Source organism: Microtus ochrogaster, chromosome 15, assembly GCF_000317375.1.
Source record: "Microtus ochrogaster isolate Prairie Vole_2 chromosome 15, MicOch1.0, whole genome shotgun sequence".
Taxonomy (NCBI): Eukaryota; Metazoa; Chordata; class Mammalia; order Rodentia; family Cricetidae; genus Microtus; species Microtus ochrogaster.
This window is the reverse complement of record NC_022017.1, coordinates 13,031,139-13,051,134: the sequence shown is the minus strand read 5'-3', so window position 1 is coordinate 13,051,134 and position 19,996 is coordinate 13,031,139. Positions and strand designations below refer to the sequence as shown.

The window sequence follows — 19,996 nt, the reverse complement described above, 5'->3', positions numbered from 1 at the left end:
AAACAAACAAACAAACAAACAAACAAACAAACAAACTCAAGTGTAATAATGAGATTGAACTTAGAGAGAACTTTCTCCCTCCAGGTCCACACTTTTTTTTTATTGAGCTATATATTTTTTTCTGCTCCCCTCCCCTTCTACCCTCTCCCATGATCCCCATGCTCACAATTTACTTAGGAAATCTTGTCTTTTTCACACATTTCATCTACTAAATTGATCCAGAATTTCCCAGTTTGGGAAGAGTTAATAGACTGGACACCAAGGATCTGAATAGGGGTTGTTGTCTAGATGACAAGGAGACAGTGCTTGTTTCAAAAGGTATATATTCCATCTTCATTCTTAACATAGATGTTTGTTGCATTAAAAATATTAACATCTCGTGTTTGTAAATCAAATACGCATCTGCAGACTTTGATTATGTATTCTACAAATAGGAAATTTATTTGAAATAAAGGAGAATCTGGTTACATTGGAAACTGAATTGGGATTATTTACGCAAAGTGTGTAGTTTATACAGCTAGACAATCTTCCCCAAGTGCATGCATCTACGTTGAAGACCAATTAAGAAATACTGACAGGGGCTGGAGAGATGGCTCAGTGGTTAGGAGCACTGTCTGCTCTTCCAGAGGAGCCAGATTCAATTCCTAGCACCTATATGGCAACTCCCAACTGTCTGTCACTCCTGTTCCAGGGATCCAATGCCCTCATACAGACTTACGTGCCTGCAAAACATCAATGTACATAAAATAAAAATAAATTAAAAAAATAACGGCAAAGATAATAATAACCTTAAATTTGAAGGGATTAATCATGACTAATATAAAAATTTTTGTTGGCCATGGTGATGCCTGTCTGTAACCCCAATTCTTGGGTCTAAGCAAAAGTATTAGAAAGACGTTGAAGGTCAGCCAGGGCTGCCAAAAAGAAAGAAAAAACATTTCAGATCAGCTATCAAAGTCTAGGCTGACACTTTGTCTTTGACAACATTTTATTATGCTGAACCACTGTATAATTTTATAATTAAATTCTAATTTAGCAATTTTAAGGAAAGAGCACAAAGCTTACCATGTGATTGCTTTAGTGGTCCCAGCATTATTGTAAAGACAGCTAGAAGTCATAAAATGTGCTCTGGAAGAAAGAATTGTAGAGAATATGCCAGAAATTCTATTCTGTGGTTGTTAGTTGGCTTCCACATCTTTCTTTTTTTCCTCATAATTTTGTAACCACCACTTTGTGTCTATCTTCCTCTTTAAACTAGGTATACACTTCTTAAAATTTTTATTTATTTATTTATTTGTTTGTTTGTTTATTTGTTTATTTATTTATTATATATACAGCATTCCTTCCATGTGTGCTTGCATGCCAGCAGGGAGCACTAGATCTCATTACAGATGGCTGTGAGCCACCATGTGTTTTCTGGGAATTGAACTCAGGAACTCTAGAAGAGCAGTCAGTGCTCTTAACCATTGAGCCATCTCTCCAGCCCCTAAAATTTATATTTATATCAGCAACATTCACGTGTCTGGGACCCAGTAGTTGCTCAGAATGTTTGTTGAGTGATGGAATGCTCAAGAGTAGGTGGTAGTGGGCTGACTGTGTAACTTGGTGGAAGAGTGTTCTGGGTTCCATCCTCAGCACTGCAGGGAGAAGAAGAATGAATGATGCCAGTGTAATGTTATTAAAACATTGACTTTCATTTAGGGCTAAAATTAAATTTCTTCCACACAGAAATTAAACATGAACCTCTTTCCACCGTGTTCAATGGCAGTTGGCTCTTTCCAGAACCATCCCTGAGTAAACCATGTTGAATTCCCATTCACGAGAGAGGTGTAAAGAAGGACTCCATTCATTCATTAGGCTGATGCTGCGAAAGGAGCATTGTGTAATGTTGGCAGGACATGGACTCTGACTGTCCAGCTTTCCAACATCTGAGAATTGGCTGTTGTAACAGCACCCACATTATAAGACATATTCAACATGATTTAGATTTGTTGCTTAAAACTGGGGGAAGTATTGACTTTTATTCAACTGATCTTCAAAGTGGCATTCCAAGAAATAGTTACAATGGAATAAAACCTAAATTGCCATCAGGAATTGGTGTGTGAATCAGACCATTCATTCTTGGATAATTGGGGACTGTAGAAAAATGTACAAGGGCTTTTCAATAGAATTGAGCCTGAGCAATTAGTGGTGGAGAGCAGGTTCATTTTAAGACACTTTTCCACAGATTTCCGTGTAGTACAATTAGCCTGTCCTTTAATGCAAAAATGTAAGAAGAGCTCCAGGGAGTCCTAAGATAGAGTGTTTAGGTCAGATTCAGAGTCTAAGTGTGCTAGGATCTATTTGCGGGCTGGTTAGCTACCGGACAAGCACTTCAAAGATGACCATGTTTTCATGAATAGCAGTAAACTGGAATGATTACCAACCACACGTCTTTTAAAGATGATTGTAACATTCATTTTTAAATTAATTAACCATTCACTTAATTACATTTTGGGTAATATTTGAAAGTATATCAAACAGTGCCTAAATGAAAATATACTTCCTTTTATATATGAGTTTATCTCTCACCATAATTTTGTTTAATATATTTTTGGTTTGGGGAATTTCAGACATGCATACAATATGTATTTTAACTACATTTACTACTCCCATTCCTCTCCCAACTCCTCCCAGATCCACCCCATCAGCAACTCCCAATATCCTGTCGTCTTCATTTGTTTGTTTGTTTTGTTTTTTGAGACAGGGTTTCTCTGTACATTTTTTTAATAGCCTACTGATTGTAATTTGTGCTGCTCATGTAGTCCAGGGTGTGGGGCCTTGTACTACTATGCCCATTAAAGCTGGACCAGGGGCCTAACCCTTAAAGAAAGCTTTTTCTGCCTCAGAAGCCATCAGCTGTCAGTAGATCCTCAGTTAGAGGTGGGGCTTCAAGCCCCCTCCCCACTTCATGCAGGATTGTTAACTGGGTGGATTGTGTGCAGGTGTTTTCTAACTGCTGTGAATTCACGAGTGTAATGGTCCAGACCTTTTTTGGTCCTACCTTCTTCTAGCTCATACTGTCTTCCTGCCCCCTCTTCCTCTGTGGTCCCTGAGTTTTGGAGCATAGCATTCATTTTTAATAACTTCTTTCAAAGTCAGATAGTGTGAAAGTCCTTTAGTCCTTTGACAGTTTGGAAAAGTAGGTCAGGTATGGTACTAACAATGTAATGTATCTGTGGCTAGGATTCTGGCTTACTTGCTTTGGGATGTTTTTCTTTTGTGGCCCTTTTGTGGTTTTGCTTTTGTATTAGAGGAAGTATATGATGAATGTCACGGTGTCATTGTGCCCCCACTCCACACTGCTCTGTAGCAATATAAGAAGTAGTTTACCTCTGTCATATAAAGATTTCCAGCATGACCTCACAAGTCCATTGCTATATTTAATTACCCATCATTTTAGGCTTTTTCATAGACTCTTACTTATTGAAGTACTTTTTAAAAAGCACTCATACCTTTTTATCAAAATTTGCATAATTCAGTCTTATGTTCTGCTTTATAACTTTGATGATGATAGCAGATACCAGTTGAACATTGGCATGGTTATCTGATGTAACCCTTACCAAAACCCTGCTAGTTAAATAGATACCAGGTAAATGAGTAATTGAGATCATACAGGCTTGGTTTCAAATCTTCCTTGCAACCATGATTCCTGACTTCAGGATGAGCCAGCCTCTCATGCTTAAGTTGGAGCTCAAAGGTATTTGAGTTCATACTCAGGTAGAATCTTTTTTGTTGTTGTTGTTGTTTTTTTTTTTTGTTTGTTTTTTTTTGTTTGTTTGTTTTTTTGTTTTTTCGAGACAGGGTTTCTCTGTGGCTTTGGAGCCTGTCCTGGAACTAGCTCTGTAGGCCAGGCTTGGTCTCGAACTCACAGAGCTCCGCCTGCCTCTGCCTCCCGAGTGCTGGGATTAAAGGCATGCGCCACCATTGCCCGGCCAGGTAGAATCTTTTTGTGGTAATTTAGTTTCTAGCCACATCTGTTGGATTTTCTGGAATTAGAGCAATCAGAATGGCTAACCAGTCCCAATACATCATTCAACAAGTAGAAAGTTTTTTAAAAAGTTGTTGTTTGGTTTTGGTTTTTGTTTGTTTTTTTTTTTTAAATTTAGATTTCCTTCAAATTCTAGTTGTGTCAGTATGACTAAACATATGGACATAACTTCTAGAAAGATATCGAAATTGACTCACAGCTGTTTTGGATTTCAACTAAGCCTGGATACTGTGTATTCTGACAACTTGAATTGCCTACGTTAAAAGCGTTAAAATGTTCTTACAACACAGTACTGAATTTAAAAAGCAAATTTTATTTACTTATATCTGTTATTTATTTTGCAGGTCACGGAACAAAAAACCAAAGGTAAGATTTTTATTCTCTTTTTGTGTTTAGATTTCACGATGCTGCTGACTCAGCTTGCAATCCACTCAGCAGAGAGTGGGCACACTAATTAAGGTGGGTTGTTTGCAGTCACTGAAGAGCAGCAATGACAAACAAAAAGAACTTAGAATTGTGTTTCTAGTTGGCCTTACTTTTTAGGGAGCAAAAGAGTAAATACTTTGTTTTAAAAGTGTGTGAATCATGATTTTGAACTAAACTCTTTCAGAACTTTTAGTATACAGTGGCAAACTGCCAACTCCTAGTTTTTGATGACAGTTGCTGAGAGCACTTACCCATCTTGGTGCATGAAATACATTGTGTCTGAAACTGGAATGTCACATCTAGAATGTTCAACAGCCTTCTGAACTGGAGCATGGACTGTGATTTTTAAGATAACCAAATTTTGAATAAGTTAACTCTGCTTGAAAAAAAAATTCTGATGTTGTTGCAAACAGAAGTGGATGACCCTTAGGCCATTCTCAGTCTGATACTGCCCTTTTCTGTGGCTCTTTCTGCTCTCCTGATTATAATTATGTAGTTTTGTTTAATAATGGTCATTGTTGGATAGCAGGCCTTAATAGTGGGAGGGAAAATTCCTTGAGATAATGCTTATTTTGAGCACTTAAACATGTGGTTCTCATTTAAGTGCATATTAAAATAGTTGACCTAGTTGTCAAATTATATGCACCCAGGCTGGACCTTGTCTTACCTAGGCTGGAGTTCTTAGAGATGTACCTTGAAGTGTCCATGCAGCCTCAGAACATGAAAACCATTGACCTGGATTAAAAAAAAGAAAAGAAAAGAAAAATATATAAGGGTTGGAGATTTGGATTTGACAAGAGTCCCTTTAATGATGAGGTAGTTTGAGTTCAGTTTGGTTTGGTTGGTCAGTTTGGTCGGTTTGATGACTAACAGGCAAAAACATGGCATTTAATGATCAATTTTCATAGATGTTTTATCTAAAGATAGCTTTCTTAGGAAACATAATTATGAGAAATTCTCAAGTAAATACATATTAATCTATTATATTTCTAATCAAAGGCATATCAAGACTATGTCCTGGGCCTTTGTTGTGATTTAGAAAGTAAATTGTGAGACTCTGCTATTATAATTATCCTAATTGGTTAGGAGAATAGTGTTCTTCCCCTTGTCCAGTTCAGCCATTTCTGAACCCACAAGTAGGCTTTCTTCTAGAAAAATCCATCAAATATGTATTTTTCCTAAGCCTATTTAGAAGTATACTTTGTGAATGGATTTGGGGAACAAAACATTTATCAGACTTTGTGGAGCGGGGCAGGGAGTCTCACTGTGTAGTGATAGCTAAACTGGACCTCATGATGTTGACCAATCTGGTCTTGACCTTGCAATGATCCTCCTGCCTCTGCCTCCTGGGTGTTGGGATTACAGGCATGTGCTATTGGCTTTCTGAAAGGACTTTTGCAGTGGTTATCAGGTGAGAAAATTGGTGTTTTCCTGACAAGCCGCACTCAGTGTTAGTAGAACATAAAGAATATGGTAGAAGCCAGCTTCTGCTTCTATCCTATAGAAAAACAAAGTCCACTAGACATTCTTTCTCCAAATGGTAATAACAATACCAGGTCTGTTCGCACACACTATGGTCTCTCTTCTGCCAGAGTCTTAAAAATCAAGCTTTCCTTCCTATGCACCCTTCTACTTAGGTCTTTTTCATACTTACTGTAGATGAATCGTACTTCCCTGTCTCCTTACTCTTCCTGCTCCCCCAATCAGAAAATCAAGTCAGATAATCCCTAAAGGGAGATGAGGGCCTAGCTTGGGTCTCCAAGGGATTTAATTCTTAGAACCAGAGAGAAGACAGGAAGTTTAAAAATGCATATACATATGTAATATGTATATTCCTATTTCTTCTTGAATTGTGTCAGACTCACTAGCCTTGCTAGGTTTGTTCCATTTCATGATCAAGTCTTTGTTGGGCATTCTCCACCTCATTCTTTTGCCTGAGATGACATTTCTGGTTCCTGTTCCTCTCCCCAGTGACAGTTATCTTCTTAAGCAATCTGCCCTTAACTCTGAATCTACTCTTTTCCCAGCAGAGAAAAAAGAAAAGACTGTGTTGGTGCCAAGTCTGGGTTGTTACAAGGACTGAAGTAAGATTTTTCTGTATTTCAGAAAAACAGTGTATTGGTTGTATGGTCTTCCTTTATCTTCCACCATTAAAAATAGTATGGTGAGAATCCCAGAAAGGAGGGTAGGACAGGGATTTCAGCTAGTCCTCTGAGGACATGGGCTAGCTATGCCTACTCAGCTAAAAAGAAGAAAAAGCACTTAGGCAAAAATTTAGATACTCTTTTGTGGATATTAAATAAACACAAAACTGTGTGTAAAATCAGCACCAGGTCAGATTTAACTAAGTGAAATTTCACAGGGAAAAGGGTAAGGCTAGGGTTAAAAGCCCAATTATACAAACTACATAATAGCAGAATTTGGCCGTAACAATTTAGCCTTGCTAAAGGTTGTTATAGGGTGATGATTGCCTTAATGAGAGCTATCAGTATAGAATGAAATGACTAGTTTCTAAACACGAGCATGACCTTTAGCTGCTAGAAAATATCCAGAGTGGGAATTGCAGGTCTGTAGACATCGGTATGGAATGGGAAGCCTCCATGGACCACGCACAGTTTGGGTCAGGTTGGCCAGGAATTTATCACTTCAGGCAGATTTAAATAATGTGGGGTTGTTTAGTTTCCATGTCTTTCTCACTGAGGACCCTCAGGTAGGGCTCTGGTTGCTAAGATTGAACATGTCCACAGTAAATATCTGCTTTTTTCTAGTGAGGCTTAGGGTAAGTCAAAGAAGTCGGAGAAAATGGATCAGTTTTTAAATGCTGTGGTTCAAAGTACTAAATTATAACCTTGCCCCATACCCCATTGGCACACATCTGAAGGAAAGCATTTTCCATAACCATATCTGGGGTTGTTGGTCATTTTCTACATTGATTTCTGAATTTATTCTAGGAAACATATTATAGTGAGTGCATATCAGTGGCTCAGATAGACTACCAACAAGGCCCCCGTATTATAGAGGCACCTGTATGCTCTACTAGGTGGTAGCATTTGTTTAGAAATGGAACTAGGGCCAGTGAGATGAATCCTTGGGTGAAATTGTTTGCTATTCAAGCCTGAAGATCAGGGTTCAATCCCTAGTTTTATAGTCCTCTCATCTCTACACATTTTGTAGCATGTATACAGCTGTATTATCTCTCACACAAAAATATTATACACACATAAATAAATGAATAAAATAGGGAGATGGAGAGGGAATTAGCTGTCTCTAAGATGAGTGATTCTGAGCTGTTACAAAACATGCACTCAGATAAGTGAGTGCCAGATTCTCATGTGGGAGGGAATGAGGGTGGACAGTACCTGGGTAAAACAGTGGTGAAAAGGAGGAGTTCAGCGTGGGGTTCCTAGGTAATGGTGTGTGTTTGGGTTGAGGACAGACAGATTGAGTCTTAAACACCTCTAGGCTGGAGCGCAAGTTTGGTGATAACTTCACAATGCTAGGAAATAATGGAGCTTAGGGCTGGGGGTCAAGTTTGAGGGGAGCAGAGAGGATAAGAGACCTAAGTTGGAGATAAAGGAAATAAAGTTACACAGTGATAATTAAGGCCTCTGCAGAAGAGTTTAATTCTCAATAGCTCAGTGTGAGAAGTAGGCAGCCCCACCTGTTTGTTATGGGTGGATGGAGACAATTGACCACTGCAATGTCCTCAGATCACTCATACAGTGACCTGAATGTGCACATGCTTATGCGCAAGCGCACGTGCACACACACAAATATATGTAATTAAAAAAAAACTTAAAAGATGTAATCTCAGTGTTTAGTGTGGTGATTTATACCTGTAGTCTCATCTAGACTTGAGACTGAGGCAGGAAGATCGTCATGAGCTGGAGGCTAGTCTGAATAAAACTGCAGAATTCTCAAGTGAGGGAGTAACTAAATGCCCTTTTGGAATTATAGTTAAAAGGATGGTCAAAGGCAGAGGCTGCTCCTGTGTCCTACAAGCCAAATCTGACCTGCTTGTTTTTATACTGCCTGTGAGCAAACAGAGTTCTTTAAATTCTTAAGTTGATTCAAAGAACACTGTGAGAATGTAAAATTCCTGACTCACTGTCCTTGAATAAATCCTTACTAAAGCACAGCCATAGTCTATGGCTGCTTTCACTCTTCTGTACACACTTGAGTTGCTGAAGCTAAAACCTTATGCCCAGTGAAACCTAAATATTTACTGTTTAACCCTTGCTCCACAGTATGGAGGACCCCAAAGGAAAATGAGGAAGAATTGAAGAGCTATTCAAATTCAAAAGAACCAGTAGTCAGGAGCTGCAGGCATGATGACAAGTGCCCAGTGCCCTCTAGACTGGCAGTGAAGACCCTGGTGACTGGAGGAGGAAGATGTTGGATGCAGAAGCCAGTGTGTGTTAGTGGAAAGTGAAGAAGTAGAGATAAAGGTGGAGGTCACTGAGAATCACATGGTGTGGGTTAAGTCACCTGTGCATGAGACAGTCTTCGAGATTTTAAATTGTTAACCTAAAGTAGAATATTTCCTATGACTTTAACTGCTTTTGTTTAGTTTTAATTTTGTTTTTGTTTTATTGGGTATTGCATCTAGAGTCTCTTGTTCTCCATAGAACTACATCCCTAGCCCTTTTACAAACATTTCTAGGTCAGGTCTGTGTGTGTGTGTGTGTGTTTGCTCCTGTTAAGATGAAGGAAATGGTAGCTTGTATTGGTTCTGTGCACTTGCTGGGTCTGTTGTATAAATGTACAATTCAGAAGTTTGTCAAGTTCAAACATTTCTTAAAGAACTCTTCCTATAAAAAAAATGGCACCTTGCTGATGCTTTCAAAAATGAGGCTAATTAGAAGCTGAAACTGCAAACTAAGAATGTTGTAAGTTAAGAGAGTAGAAAGGGGGACGATTCAGCCAATAGGGTATATAATTTCTAAAGTACACGATAGAACTGAGAAAATAGGACACAGTATTCTACAGTGTTTTCTTTTCTATGAGACAGAGTCTGTGTTTATTTGAAGCATAGACCTTTGGTTGTTGTTTTGGTGGGATTGAACCAACCAGAGTTGCTAGGCAGCCACATCAGCCCTAAAGCATATGTAGGTTTTCTCTAGCAAAGAAACTGAGACCTTGAGGCTTTTGAATCCCAGCACCAAATAAACCTGGTTCAGAGGCTAGAGTAGATCATTTTAGAACTACTTATGCTTCAGCCTACAAATCATTGGCATTGAGAAGAGAGGCCTGGCAGGCACCTCTCTGAGACCTGACACTCCGGAGGTACACTAATTCTGATGTCTTAGCTTTGTACTTGAAGAATCTGTAAAAATGTTTGTGCTCCCGCCTAACAGTTCCTCCAGTAGATGTCATGGGTTTTGCTTGCCTTTCAAACTTAATTTATCATGTGTGTATGTGCGGTCAGAGGATAGCTTGCAGGAGTCATCTCATTCCAATGTGTGGGCTCCATGTATTTTAGGCTTGGTTGCAAACACTGCTACCCACTAAGCCATCTTGCTGTCCCTTATTTATTTAAAGTTCATAAAGAAGTGTAATAAAGAAAAAAAATCAGCTAGGCGGTGGTGGTGGTGCATGCCTTTAATCCCAGCACTAAGGAGGCAGAGTGTTGCTTTCTTTTTTAATTATTGCTGCCTTTTAAGCTAAGGCTATCCTAGTCAGCAGCTGTAACCCCTCGCTACCACACAGGAGCCTCAGCCTGAGAAAATTCTGTTTCCTTGGGTACCGACTCTTTCAAAGCTACAAAAGGGACTTACCTAAATCTCTGTCCGAAAGAACTCAAGATTCAAAGGTTGAGGCTGAATAGCAAGCAGCTCACCTCCTTGTGTCTCCCCAGAAGTTCTCATGCTTCTCCTCACCTTATAAACCCTTCTCCACCTGGCTCCTCCCTATAACTTCTAGTCAGCTAGTTGCTGACGCAGACTCCTGACTGCAGGTGAATTTTATTTAATCAAACATATCTTTGCATCCTTAAACAAATGTTCCATAGCATAAACAAAAGTAACACACCTTAAAATAGTATTCTACAACAGCAGAGGCGGATCTCTGTGAGTTCCAGGACAGCCAGGGCTACAACAGAGAAACCATGTCTTGAACAAAAAAAAGAAAGAAAGAAAGAAAGAAAGAAAGAAAGAAAGAAAGAAAGAAAGAAACAAAAGAAACAAAAGAAACAAAAGAAAAAGAAGAAAAATCTGGCCATGCCCTCCAACACAGTTAGCTTTTCTAGCTAAGTCCTGGAATTTTCAGCAGCTGGGCTCCAGAGCAGCACCATGTCAGAGGAGAAATAATGGAGCTGTGTTCTCATCACATCTGTCCTATCTTTGGTATGACCAGGAGAAAATACCACAAAGGGGTTGTACAAGGACTTTTGTACAGTGTACAGCACCAGGGTTTTGGGTTCAAGCAACTGTGTATACTATAAAGTTAGTCAGACCCTTCTCAGCTGACGCTGCTCTGTCATTGTCTTATTTAAGAGAACAAGTTAAGGCACATGGGCAACCTGGTTAACTTAGAGTAGAGATCCTAACCCAGTTATAGAAGAGCAGCCTCACAAACTAGCTGGGAAAATCCACCTAGCTTTATTCTCGTAAGAGCAATGAAGATTAGTACGGCATGTGGAATATTCCAGAAACAAATATTTTATTTAATAGTTTATTTGTCCAATGTCTCCTATAGGTTCTGCAGAGAGCACTATGTTAATATTAGACAATGACTGGTTTAGTTTTTTATTCTGCTCATCACATTACAGCCACCACCCTTTTACCAGGAGGCCAGTACTATCTTGTGATTGGCTAAGAATAGACATATGAGTTGCCTGGAACTTACTTTAGCCAACTATTCTTTTCTCCTGTCACTCACAGTATTCAGTAATGTCCAGTGGTGGCTAGTCTGGGCCCCTGCTTTCTGATGATGTATCTCTCTTCTTATAAAGGACCCAGCTAAATGGCAACATGCTGGCCCAGCATCATTTCAGCAGTCAAAGCAATACTGCTACCAGAAATGGTTGGCAGGGGTTTGGACCTCAGATTAATTTTTGTAGTACTGTCAACCTCGGGGGGGGGGGAATTTTCTTGGGAGAAAGTGAACGATCTTTTTTTTCAAGAAGGTGTTTGACACTATTGTTCAAGAATAAGCACTGGGTTTATAAAAAGAATAAGAAGAAATACAGAGTTGTAGTCTTTAGCTTGTATAAAGACAGGCATAGAGCTAGGAACCTCTGTAGGCAGGGTTGAGGTAGGAAGCAGCAGGTCCAGCAGGGGAGGTAATTTCATGGTTGCTGTGCATATTTCTATGCCGTTTAACATTTTATATCAATGAAAAAGCTAAAACAGATTTTCTAAAATAAAAGCTAAGAGATTTCTAATGTTCCTGTTATATAAACAGTCAACCAATAAACTTTTGCATCCAGGTGGCTGTAGGAACCAAAGACAAATGGAATTTTGTGATTCTCTAGGTCTGTAGGTGCCTGTCCTACAAGGAGGAAAATGAATGATGGTTTCTATTCTTGAGGGACTTACGGCCAGTGAGAGCGAGACCAGATGTAATCACTATATTGCAGGAGTATGAGTAAAGCGTGCTCCACTTGCCTAGTCAGGAGCTTCAGAAAAGTTCACAGAGGTCTTCAAAGAAGTGGGTTGATTGTCCTCAAGGTAGCTCAAGGAGTTGCTGCCAAGCCTGACAACCTAAGTTCCAGTCCTGGAACCCATATGATAGAAAGACGCACCTCCCTCTAATTGTCCTTTGGCTTCCACTTGCTTACCATAGCATGTGTACACACAGAATAAGTAAATGGAAGTAATAAATTTCCTTTCCTTGAGAAATTGGAGGAAGGGAAGGTCTTGGGCTACTGAGACTTTGGTACAACCATTTCTACCTTCCAGGATTTGGTGATGTGAGTGATTCCCCACTTAATTGATAGAATGTACTGTTTTTGATTCTTTGTTACTATCACCTGCTGCCACCACTCCTACTTAGTAAAGTAAACATCCTGGCAGGAATTTGAAAAGGCAGTCCCTTCAGAACAGAGCGATAGATTTGCCTTCTTAGAATAGTCTTCTGTGAACTTTCTTAAAAACAGACTTTAGAAAAGTAGATTTAATTTCAAAGACTTTCCCAACTCCTGTCTTTCAGTGCCCGAAGTGACGAAACCAAGTTTAAGCCAACCAACGGCCGCCAGCCCAATTGGCAGCTCTCCATCGCCACCAGTCAATGGTGGCAACAATGCCAAAAGGGTGGCAGTGCCGAACGGACAACCGCCAAGCGCCGCCCGCTACATGCCTCGGGAGGTGCCGCCGCGATTCCGTTGCCAGCAGGACCACAAAGTGTTACTAAAACGTGGGCAGCCCCCTCCACCGTCCTGCATGCTCCTTGGGGGTGGAGCAGGGCCTCCTCCCTGCACAGCACCTGGAGCAAACCCAAACAACGCACAAGTGACAGGAACGCTGCTGCAGAACGAGAGTGGGACTGCACCAGGTAAGACGGACACTGGAGCCAGCTTCAGAGAGAGGGAAAGCATTTTCTGTGCTTAGTTCCTGATAACAGTTCCATGAAAATCATTGTTGATGTAGACTGTATTATGCAAAAGATGGGAGAGGATCCCAGCATAAATGTACATGAGCAGTTCTCTGAAATTGGGTTGTGGTGTCTTGGCATGAAAGAATAAGATCATGCTTTAACTCCTAGGGTATGTAGTTCCCCAGCTATGTTCAGGAAGTGAGACTTACATGGGGCTTCTTCTAAATCTTCCAGAATCTCATGCTTCCAGAATGATCACGTAGGTTGTTGTATAGAATCTGGAGAGAACACCAGATATACAATTACATAGTTTATAAGTAGGGTTTTTTTTCCTGTTAAATCAGTGTTTAGTTTTAGAACTCTGGATTTTGGGCTTTGTTAAGACTGTAATATAGATGTGATCTTTCCTTCAAGAGTTCCATTAGAAGTTTTGATGATCTCTGATATAGCCCAGGTTGGTGTCAGACTCATGATCCTCCTGTCTCAGCTTCATTAGGACATGTACCACCAAGAGATTTTAATAAGTATTATGTCAATAAATAGTAAAGAGTTTCCAGTCCCTTTAAAAAAAATTAATGTGTCTTTTTAGATTATTTTAAAATTTAGTGTTTGAGCTAGAGAGAGAGAACACAGCAGGTAAAGATGGTTGCCACCAAGCTCAGTAGCCTGAGTTCCATCTTTAGGCTCTACCCACATAGTGAAAAGAACTGACTCCCAAAGATTGTCCTCTGACCTCCATATGTGCATCTTAGCACACATACAAATAAGTAAATAAAAGTAACTTTAAAAACAAATTTTGAAGAAAAAAAACTAAACTTTGAATATCATTAAGCATAGGCAAGACCAGCACAGTCTCAAGGTGTTAAGATTCTGTGTGTCCTCATTTTAGTATATATGTGTATATGATAATTATAATTATAGATAATTAAAATTATATATACATATAAATAATTAAAATTTTATGTACACATACACAGATCTACACGCAGACTTACACACACACAACACAGTGACAGGGTTTCTCTGTAGCCTCGGCTGTCCTAAAATTCGCTTTGTAGACCAAGCCGACCTCAAACCCAAAGATCTATCTGCCTCTGCCTCCTGAGTGCTAGGCTAAAAGGTGTGCAATACTGCCACTGGGCTAAAATGTTTTAGGTAGTGTTATTTTTAGTTCATAGTAATTGAAAACTGCTTGGCTAATGGAGAAATTAGTTTAGAAAAAATTCATTATAAACATTATTTCCCCCCACCCCACTAGATATGGTACATTCTACTGAAACATGAGGTGAGCAGTAATCTGATTCACCAGATTACTCTCCTTGGGAGTCTGAACCTGTCTGATCCAGACTCCTATATCTCAGCGGCTAGCTTAGGGACAGTCATCATTCAGCACAGACTTATAGAGTAGAGCGCACAGGCCACTGTATAGAATCTCCACGTTAGCAACATAGGCTTTCATGGAAAGAGTAGTGTAGGAAAGCAAAGATGTAAACAGGGTTACCACACTGAGGAAAATGTCCCTTGCTGAAGAAAGATGATTTTTCAGGTGGCAAGCTTGGCAAGGGGCTCCACAGATGGAGTGGCACTTGGAGAATATCCATAAATATGAATCAGTCTCACTGTGCAGATCTGGGAGGAGAAAACAGCAGGTCCAGCCTAGAGTGGTACTGGGGTAAGAGGTGTGTTTATGCACTCACTGTAGGCATCTTTGTGGGACGTTGTAAAGGATGTAACTAGGAGGTCTGATTGGCCCTAGAACATCTATCTTGGTGATGCCATCTGAGGGGTTTTACATTTCTATGCATTAAGTAATTGTTGAAAGCTCTCAGAGAGCACTGAGAGAACCAAAAAGGTGTTTTAGAAAACCACTCCAGCCACAAGTGTTAGAATAGATTGAAGAAATACATCATGCTTAAGGTCTGTCGCATTTTCTTAGGATACAAGAAGGTCCTTCTGTGTTAGCAGGAGCGGCAAGTAGGTAACTTTGAGAGGTGGTATGGACTAGTACATACAGCAGTAGCCAGTGACAGGGGAAACTCCAGCATATTCTCATAGCTCAGCGCATAAAGACCGGATGACCTGAGTTCAGTTCCTAGAATCCACATGGTAAAAGGAGAAAACGAATCCCAGCTACTTTACCCTCTGACTTCCACACTGGCACCATGCCATGCTCACATATTATGCACACACCCATACTTACATAAAAAAGGTGACTCTAGATGCTGGGTTAAAATCATATAGGAAGACTTACCAGGTGAACAAGCCAGTCTAGGAAAGATGCAGGGAGCTCTCTTGGGGCTGTCAGAACTCCAGGTATTGATGGTGATGTATGTACAGCTTATGGGTGACAGATGATCTCTTTCCCAGATTCAACCCTTGGAGGTGCTGCTGCTTCAAATTATGCAAATTCCACTTGGGGTCCGGGAGCCTCCTCCAACAACGGCGCCTCCCCCAACCCAATTCACATCTGGGACAAGGTGATTGTAGACGGGTCTGACATGGAAGAGTGGCCTTGTATTGCCAGCAAAGACACTGAATCTTCTTCCGAAAACACCACCGATAACAACAGTGCCTCGAACCCTGGCTCTGAGAAGAGTGCTCTGCCAGGAAGCACCACTAGTAACAAAGGCAAAGGGAGCCAGTGCCAGGCTACAAGTTCCGGGAACGAATGTAATCTTGGGGTCTGGAAGTCTGACCCCAAGGCTAAATCTGCTCAATCTTCCAACTCTACTTCAGACAGCAACAATGGACTAGGAAACTGGAGGAATGTGAGTGGTCAAGATAGAATTGGACCTGGCTCTGGCTTCAGCAACTTTAACCCAAATAGCAACCCATCTGCCTGGCCAGCATTGGTCCAAGAAGGAACTTCTAGGAAAGGGGCGTTGGAAGCAGAAAATAGTAATTCCAGTGCACAAGTGAGCACAGTAAGTCAGGCATCCAGGGAACAGCAGTCAAAGATGGAAAATGCGGGTGTTAATTTTGTTGTCTCTGGCAGAGAACAGGCTCAAATTCATAACACTGATGGACCAAAAAATGGAAACACTAACTCCTTGAACTTAAGTTCACCAAACCCCATGGAAAATAAGGGAATGCCCTTTGGGATGGGCTTGGGGAACACCTCCAGGAGCACTGATGCCCCTTCACAAAGCACTGGAGATCGAAAGACTGGGAGTGTTGGGTCTTGGGGTGCAGCTAGGGGGCCTTCTGGAACTGACACAGTCTCTGGACAAAGCAATTCTGGAAATAATGGGAACAATGGAAAAGACAGAGAGGACTCCTGGAAAGGAGCTTCTGTTCCAAAATCAACTGGGTCAAAAAATGACTCTTGGGACAACAATAACAGGTCTACGGGTGGGTCCTGGAACTTTGGCCCTCAGGACTCTAATGACAACAAATGGGGTGAAGGGAACAAAATGACATCTGGGGTCTCTCAGGGAGAATGGAAACAGCCGACTGGGTCTGATGAGTTGAAAATTGGAGAATGGAGTGGTCCAAACCAACCAAATTCTAGCACTGGAGCATGGGACAATCAAAAGGGCCACCCCCTCCCTGAAAACCAAGGCAATGCCCAGGCTCCCTGTTGGGGAAGGTCTTCCAGCTCCGCAGGAAGTGAAGTTGGAGGTCAAAGCACTGGAAGCAACCACAAAGCAGGAAGTAGCGACAGTCATAATTCTGGCCGTCGGTCATACAGGCCCACACATCCTGATTGCCAGGCTGTCTTGCAGACTCTTTTGAGCCGAAATGATTTGGACCCTAGGGTGCTCTCAAACACTGGCTGGGGCCAGACTCAAATTAAGCAGGACACAGTGTGGGATATTGAAGAGGTGCCAAGGCCTGAGGGGAAATCTGACAAAGGAACTGAGGGGTGGGAGAGCGCTGCCACACAGACCAAGAACTCAGGGGGCTGGGGAGATGCACCCAGCCAAAGCAATCAAATGAAGTCTGGATGGGGGGAGCTCTCAGCCTCGACCGAGTGGAAGGACCCCAAGAGCACAGGAGGCTGGAATGACTATAAGAACAACAACTCTTCTAACTGGGGAGGAGGACGAGCAGATGAAAAGACACCTTCCTCTTGGAATGAGAGTTCCTGCAAGGATCAGGGGTGGGGAGGTGGGCGTCAGCCCAACCAAGGATGGACTTCTGGGAAGAATGGTTGGGGCGAGGAGGTTGATCAAGTGAAAAATAACAATTGGGAAAGTTCTACAAGTAAACCTGTGCCTGGATGGGGTGAAGGAGGGCAGAATGAAATTGGAACTTGGGGTAATGGCGGGAATGCAAACCTAGCTTCAAAAGGTGGTTGGGAAGATTGCAAAAGATCCCCTGCATGGAATGAAACAGGCAGACAGCCCAATTCCTGGAATAAACAACACCAACAGCAGCAGCAGCAGCCGCCACCACCACAACCAGAGACTTCCAGTTCATGGGGAGGCCCACCCCCACCACCTCCAGGAAGTGTTCGACCTTCTAATTCCAACTGGAGCAGTGGGCCCCAGCCTGCAACCCCTAAGGATGATGAACCCAGTGGTTGGGAGGAGCCATCTCCACAGTCAATTAGTCGAAAAATGGACATCGATGATGGCACTTCAGCTTGGGGAGACCCTAACAGCTATAACTACAAGAATGTGAACCTATGGGATAAGAATTCCCAAGGGGGCCCACCGCCTCGAGAACCAAACTTGCCTACCCCGATGACCGGAAAATCAGCATCAGGTAGGCACCCACTCTTTTCTCAAAGGTGTTAGTAAAAAAAAGAAATCCTAGTCCACTATCTGTTAAGATACATCTATTTAACTTACTCTGAGAATTATTCCTTCAGTTCCAGCTTTGTTGTTCTGAGACTCTATTTCTGTAGGGCACTAGAGATGACATCTGCTCATTACAGGGGTCTTTCTTGGTACAAGGAAAAGCAATTATTACTGGTTTTTTCAGACAGGGTTTTCTGTGTAGCCCTGGCTGTCTGGGAACTAGCTCTATAGACCAGGCTGGCATCGAACTCACAGAGATCCACCTGCCTCTGCCTCATAAGTTCTAGGATTAAAAGCTTATGCCACCACCACCTGGCTAGGTCCCCATTTAAGAACTAGTGAAGAAAGTGACCTTATTTCTTTCCTTCCTGACTCTACTTGAACCCACCCTGTGTGCTTCCTTTCCCCAGCAAAGGAGAGTACTCTGTGGTGTTCTCCCAGGAGCCTTCACAGTGCTGTATTAAAGCTGGTATCTGGACAGCTGGGGTCTCCAAATTTATTAATTTTTTATGGTGCTGGGGCTCAGAACCTGAGATTTGTGCATGCTAAGCACTCTATCCTAAGTGAAATTCTCACTTCCTTCCAGGTGACTTAATGGTTGGCTGTGGTATACTTAAAAGATGATCTCAGGACAGATATTAAACTGTTCCAATAACTCTTCACTCTGTTCTCAGTTTGGCCTGAATGTCCCTTTAAAAAACTTACCAATTTAGAAAATGCACCTTGTTTGTTTTTGTTTTTAGTTAAAATCAACCATAATGTTTAGTTTCCCAGTATTCAAAGTAAACCTAGTTTTTTTAAGTAAATGTCATTAGTAACACTAATTATCATTCAAAGTAACTGCTTTTAACTAGCTCTTTTTTTAAGAATTAAAAATGAGGACAGAAATAAAAGATTACTCTTTAACTTCTCTACAATCACACTTGCTGTACAGAAAAGCAAAAGACACCATAAATGAGAGAATCTTAGTCTCTTGGGTTTCTCACTGTAATCTCTTAGAATTTGTTCCATTCATAAATCTTGCTCTTAACTATTACAAATATACCTAAGCTTTAATTTTTTTTAAACAGGGAAGGAATTACATTTCTGTAATATTCATGTTGCCTTTTTTTTTTTTTTTTGATGTGGGCTTTTTGAGGGGAAGAGGCAGGAATCCTGAGATTGGATCCTGGGCAATATTCCTGTAGCTATGTCCTATATATAGCAATACAGTTCTTTCTCTTAATTGCTTTATATGTAGTGCTCATTTTATGAGCCCAGTATTTGTCTAACCTGTTTCCTCTGGTAGATATTTTAGTAACATACTACCCACATTTGATATAACCTATATCCTTCTAATACTTAAATTGCTTCCAATTTTTTTCTAGAGTTAATGCAGTGAGCACTGTTGTACATGTTATTTCATCACTTTAGTACATATATCTAGGGCAGATTTTTCTGGCAGTGGAGTTACTGGGTCAGGAGTCATCTACATTAGACCTTTGAAAAAAGTGACTTTGCCAGAGGCCCTCCATGAAGTTTGAATTTATCTCTGCCAAGATAATATAACTGACTTACCCACTTCACCTCCACTGGATGTTAAGTATTCAATGAATATTTAGAGATACACATTTTTATTTTTATTTTTTTTTTCAGTCTGGAGCAAAAGCACACCACCAGCTCCAGATAACGGGACTTCAGCCTGGGGTGAGCCAAATGAAAGCAGTCCTGGGTGGGGAGAGATGGATGATGCAGGAGCATCGACCACAGGCTGGGGAAGCACACCTGCCAGCGCTCCCAGTGCCATGAAACCCAGTAAGTATTTGAGGAGTTCCTTATTAATTAGGAAATAAGGCATTTTGGTGAGGGCTGTTTTATTTCAAGTACTGAGTCGATGCAATTCATAACCTGTAATATTAAATAGCAGCAAATAGTGAACATTGCTGGCATGTGTTCAGATGTTTACAGTGAGCTAAAAGTCATTTATGTGGTTGACTTAAAAGCAAATAAATGGCCAGGCATGGTGGTACACACCTTTAATGCCTTTAATGCTAGCAGGCAGAAGCAGGCAGGTTTGTTTCTGTGAGTGAGTTCAAGCCCAGCCTGGTCTACATTGTGAGTCCCAGGACAGCAGGGCTCATGGTGAGACCCTTTCTCAAAAAATAAAATGTAACACAATAAAAACAAATGCAGGCTCTTCAAGCACTTGTCCTCATGTGTAACTAACTAGGTTTGTTCCCTAAACCCACATTGTAGAAGAAGAGACCAACGTAAGCAAGTT

The 19,996-nt window shown here is 41.0% G+C and overlaps 1 protein-coding gene across 1 annotated transcript in view; it reads left to right on the top strand.

The window, feature by feature from the left end:
• Positions 1-19,996, top strand: part of Tnrc6b (trinucleotide repeat containing 6B) — a 62,917-nt gene that overhangs the window by 1,899 nt on the left and 41,022 nt on the right. The window contains exons 2-5 of the mRNA XM_026782684.1: positions 4,375-4,396; positions 12,608-12,949; positions 15,359-17,701; positions 19,372-19,530. Coding sequence (XP_026638485.1) covers positions 4,375-4,396; positions 12,608-12,949; positions 15,359-17,701; positions 19,372-19,530 — 2,866 coding nt within the window. The remainder of the gene's footprint in view (positions 1-4,374; positions 4,397-12,607; positions 12,950-15,358; positions 17,702-19,371; positions 19,531-19,996) is intronic.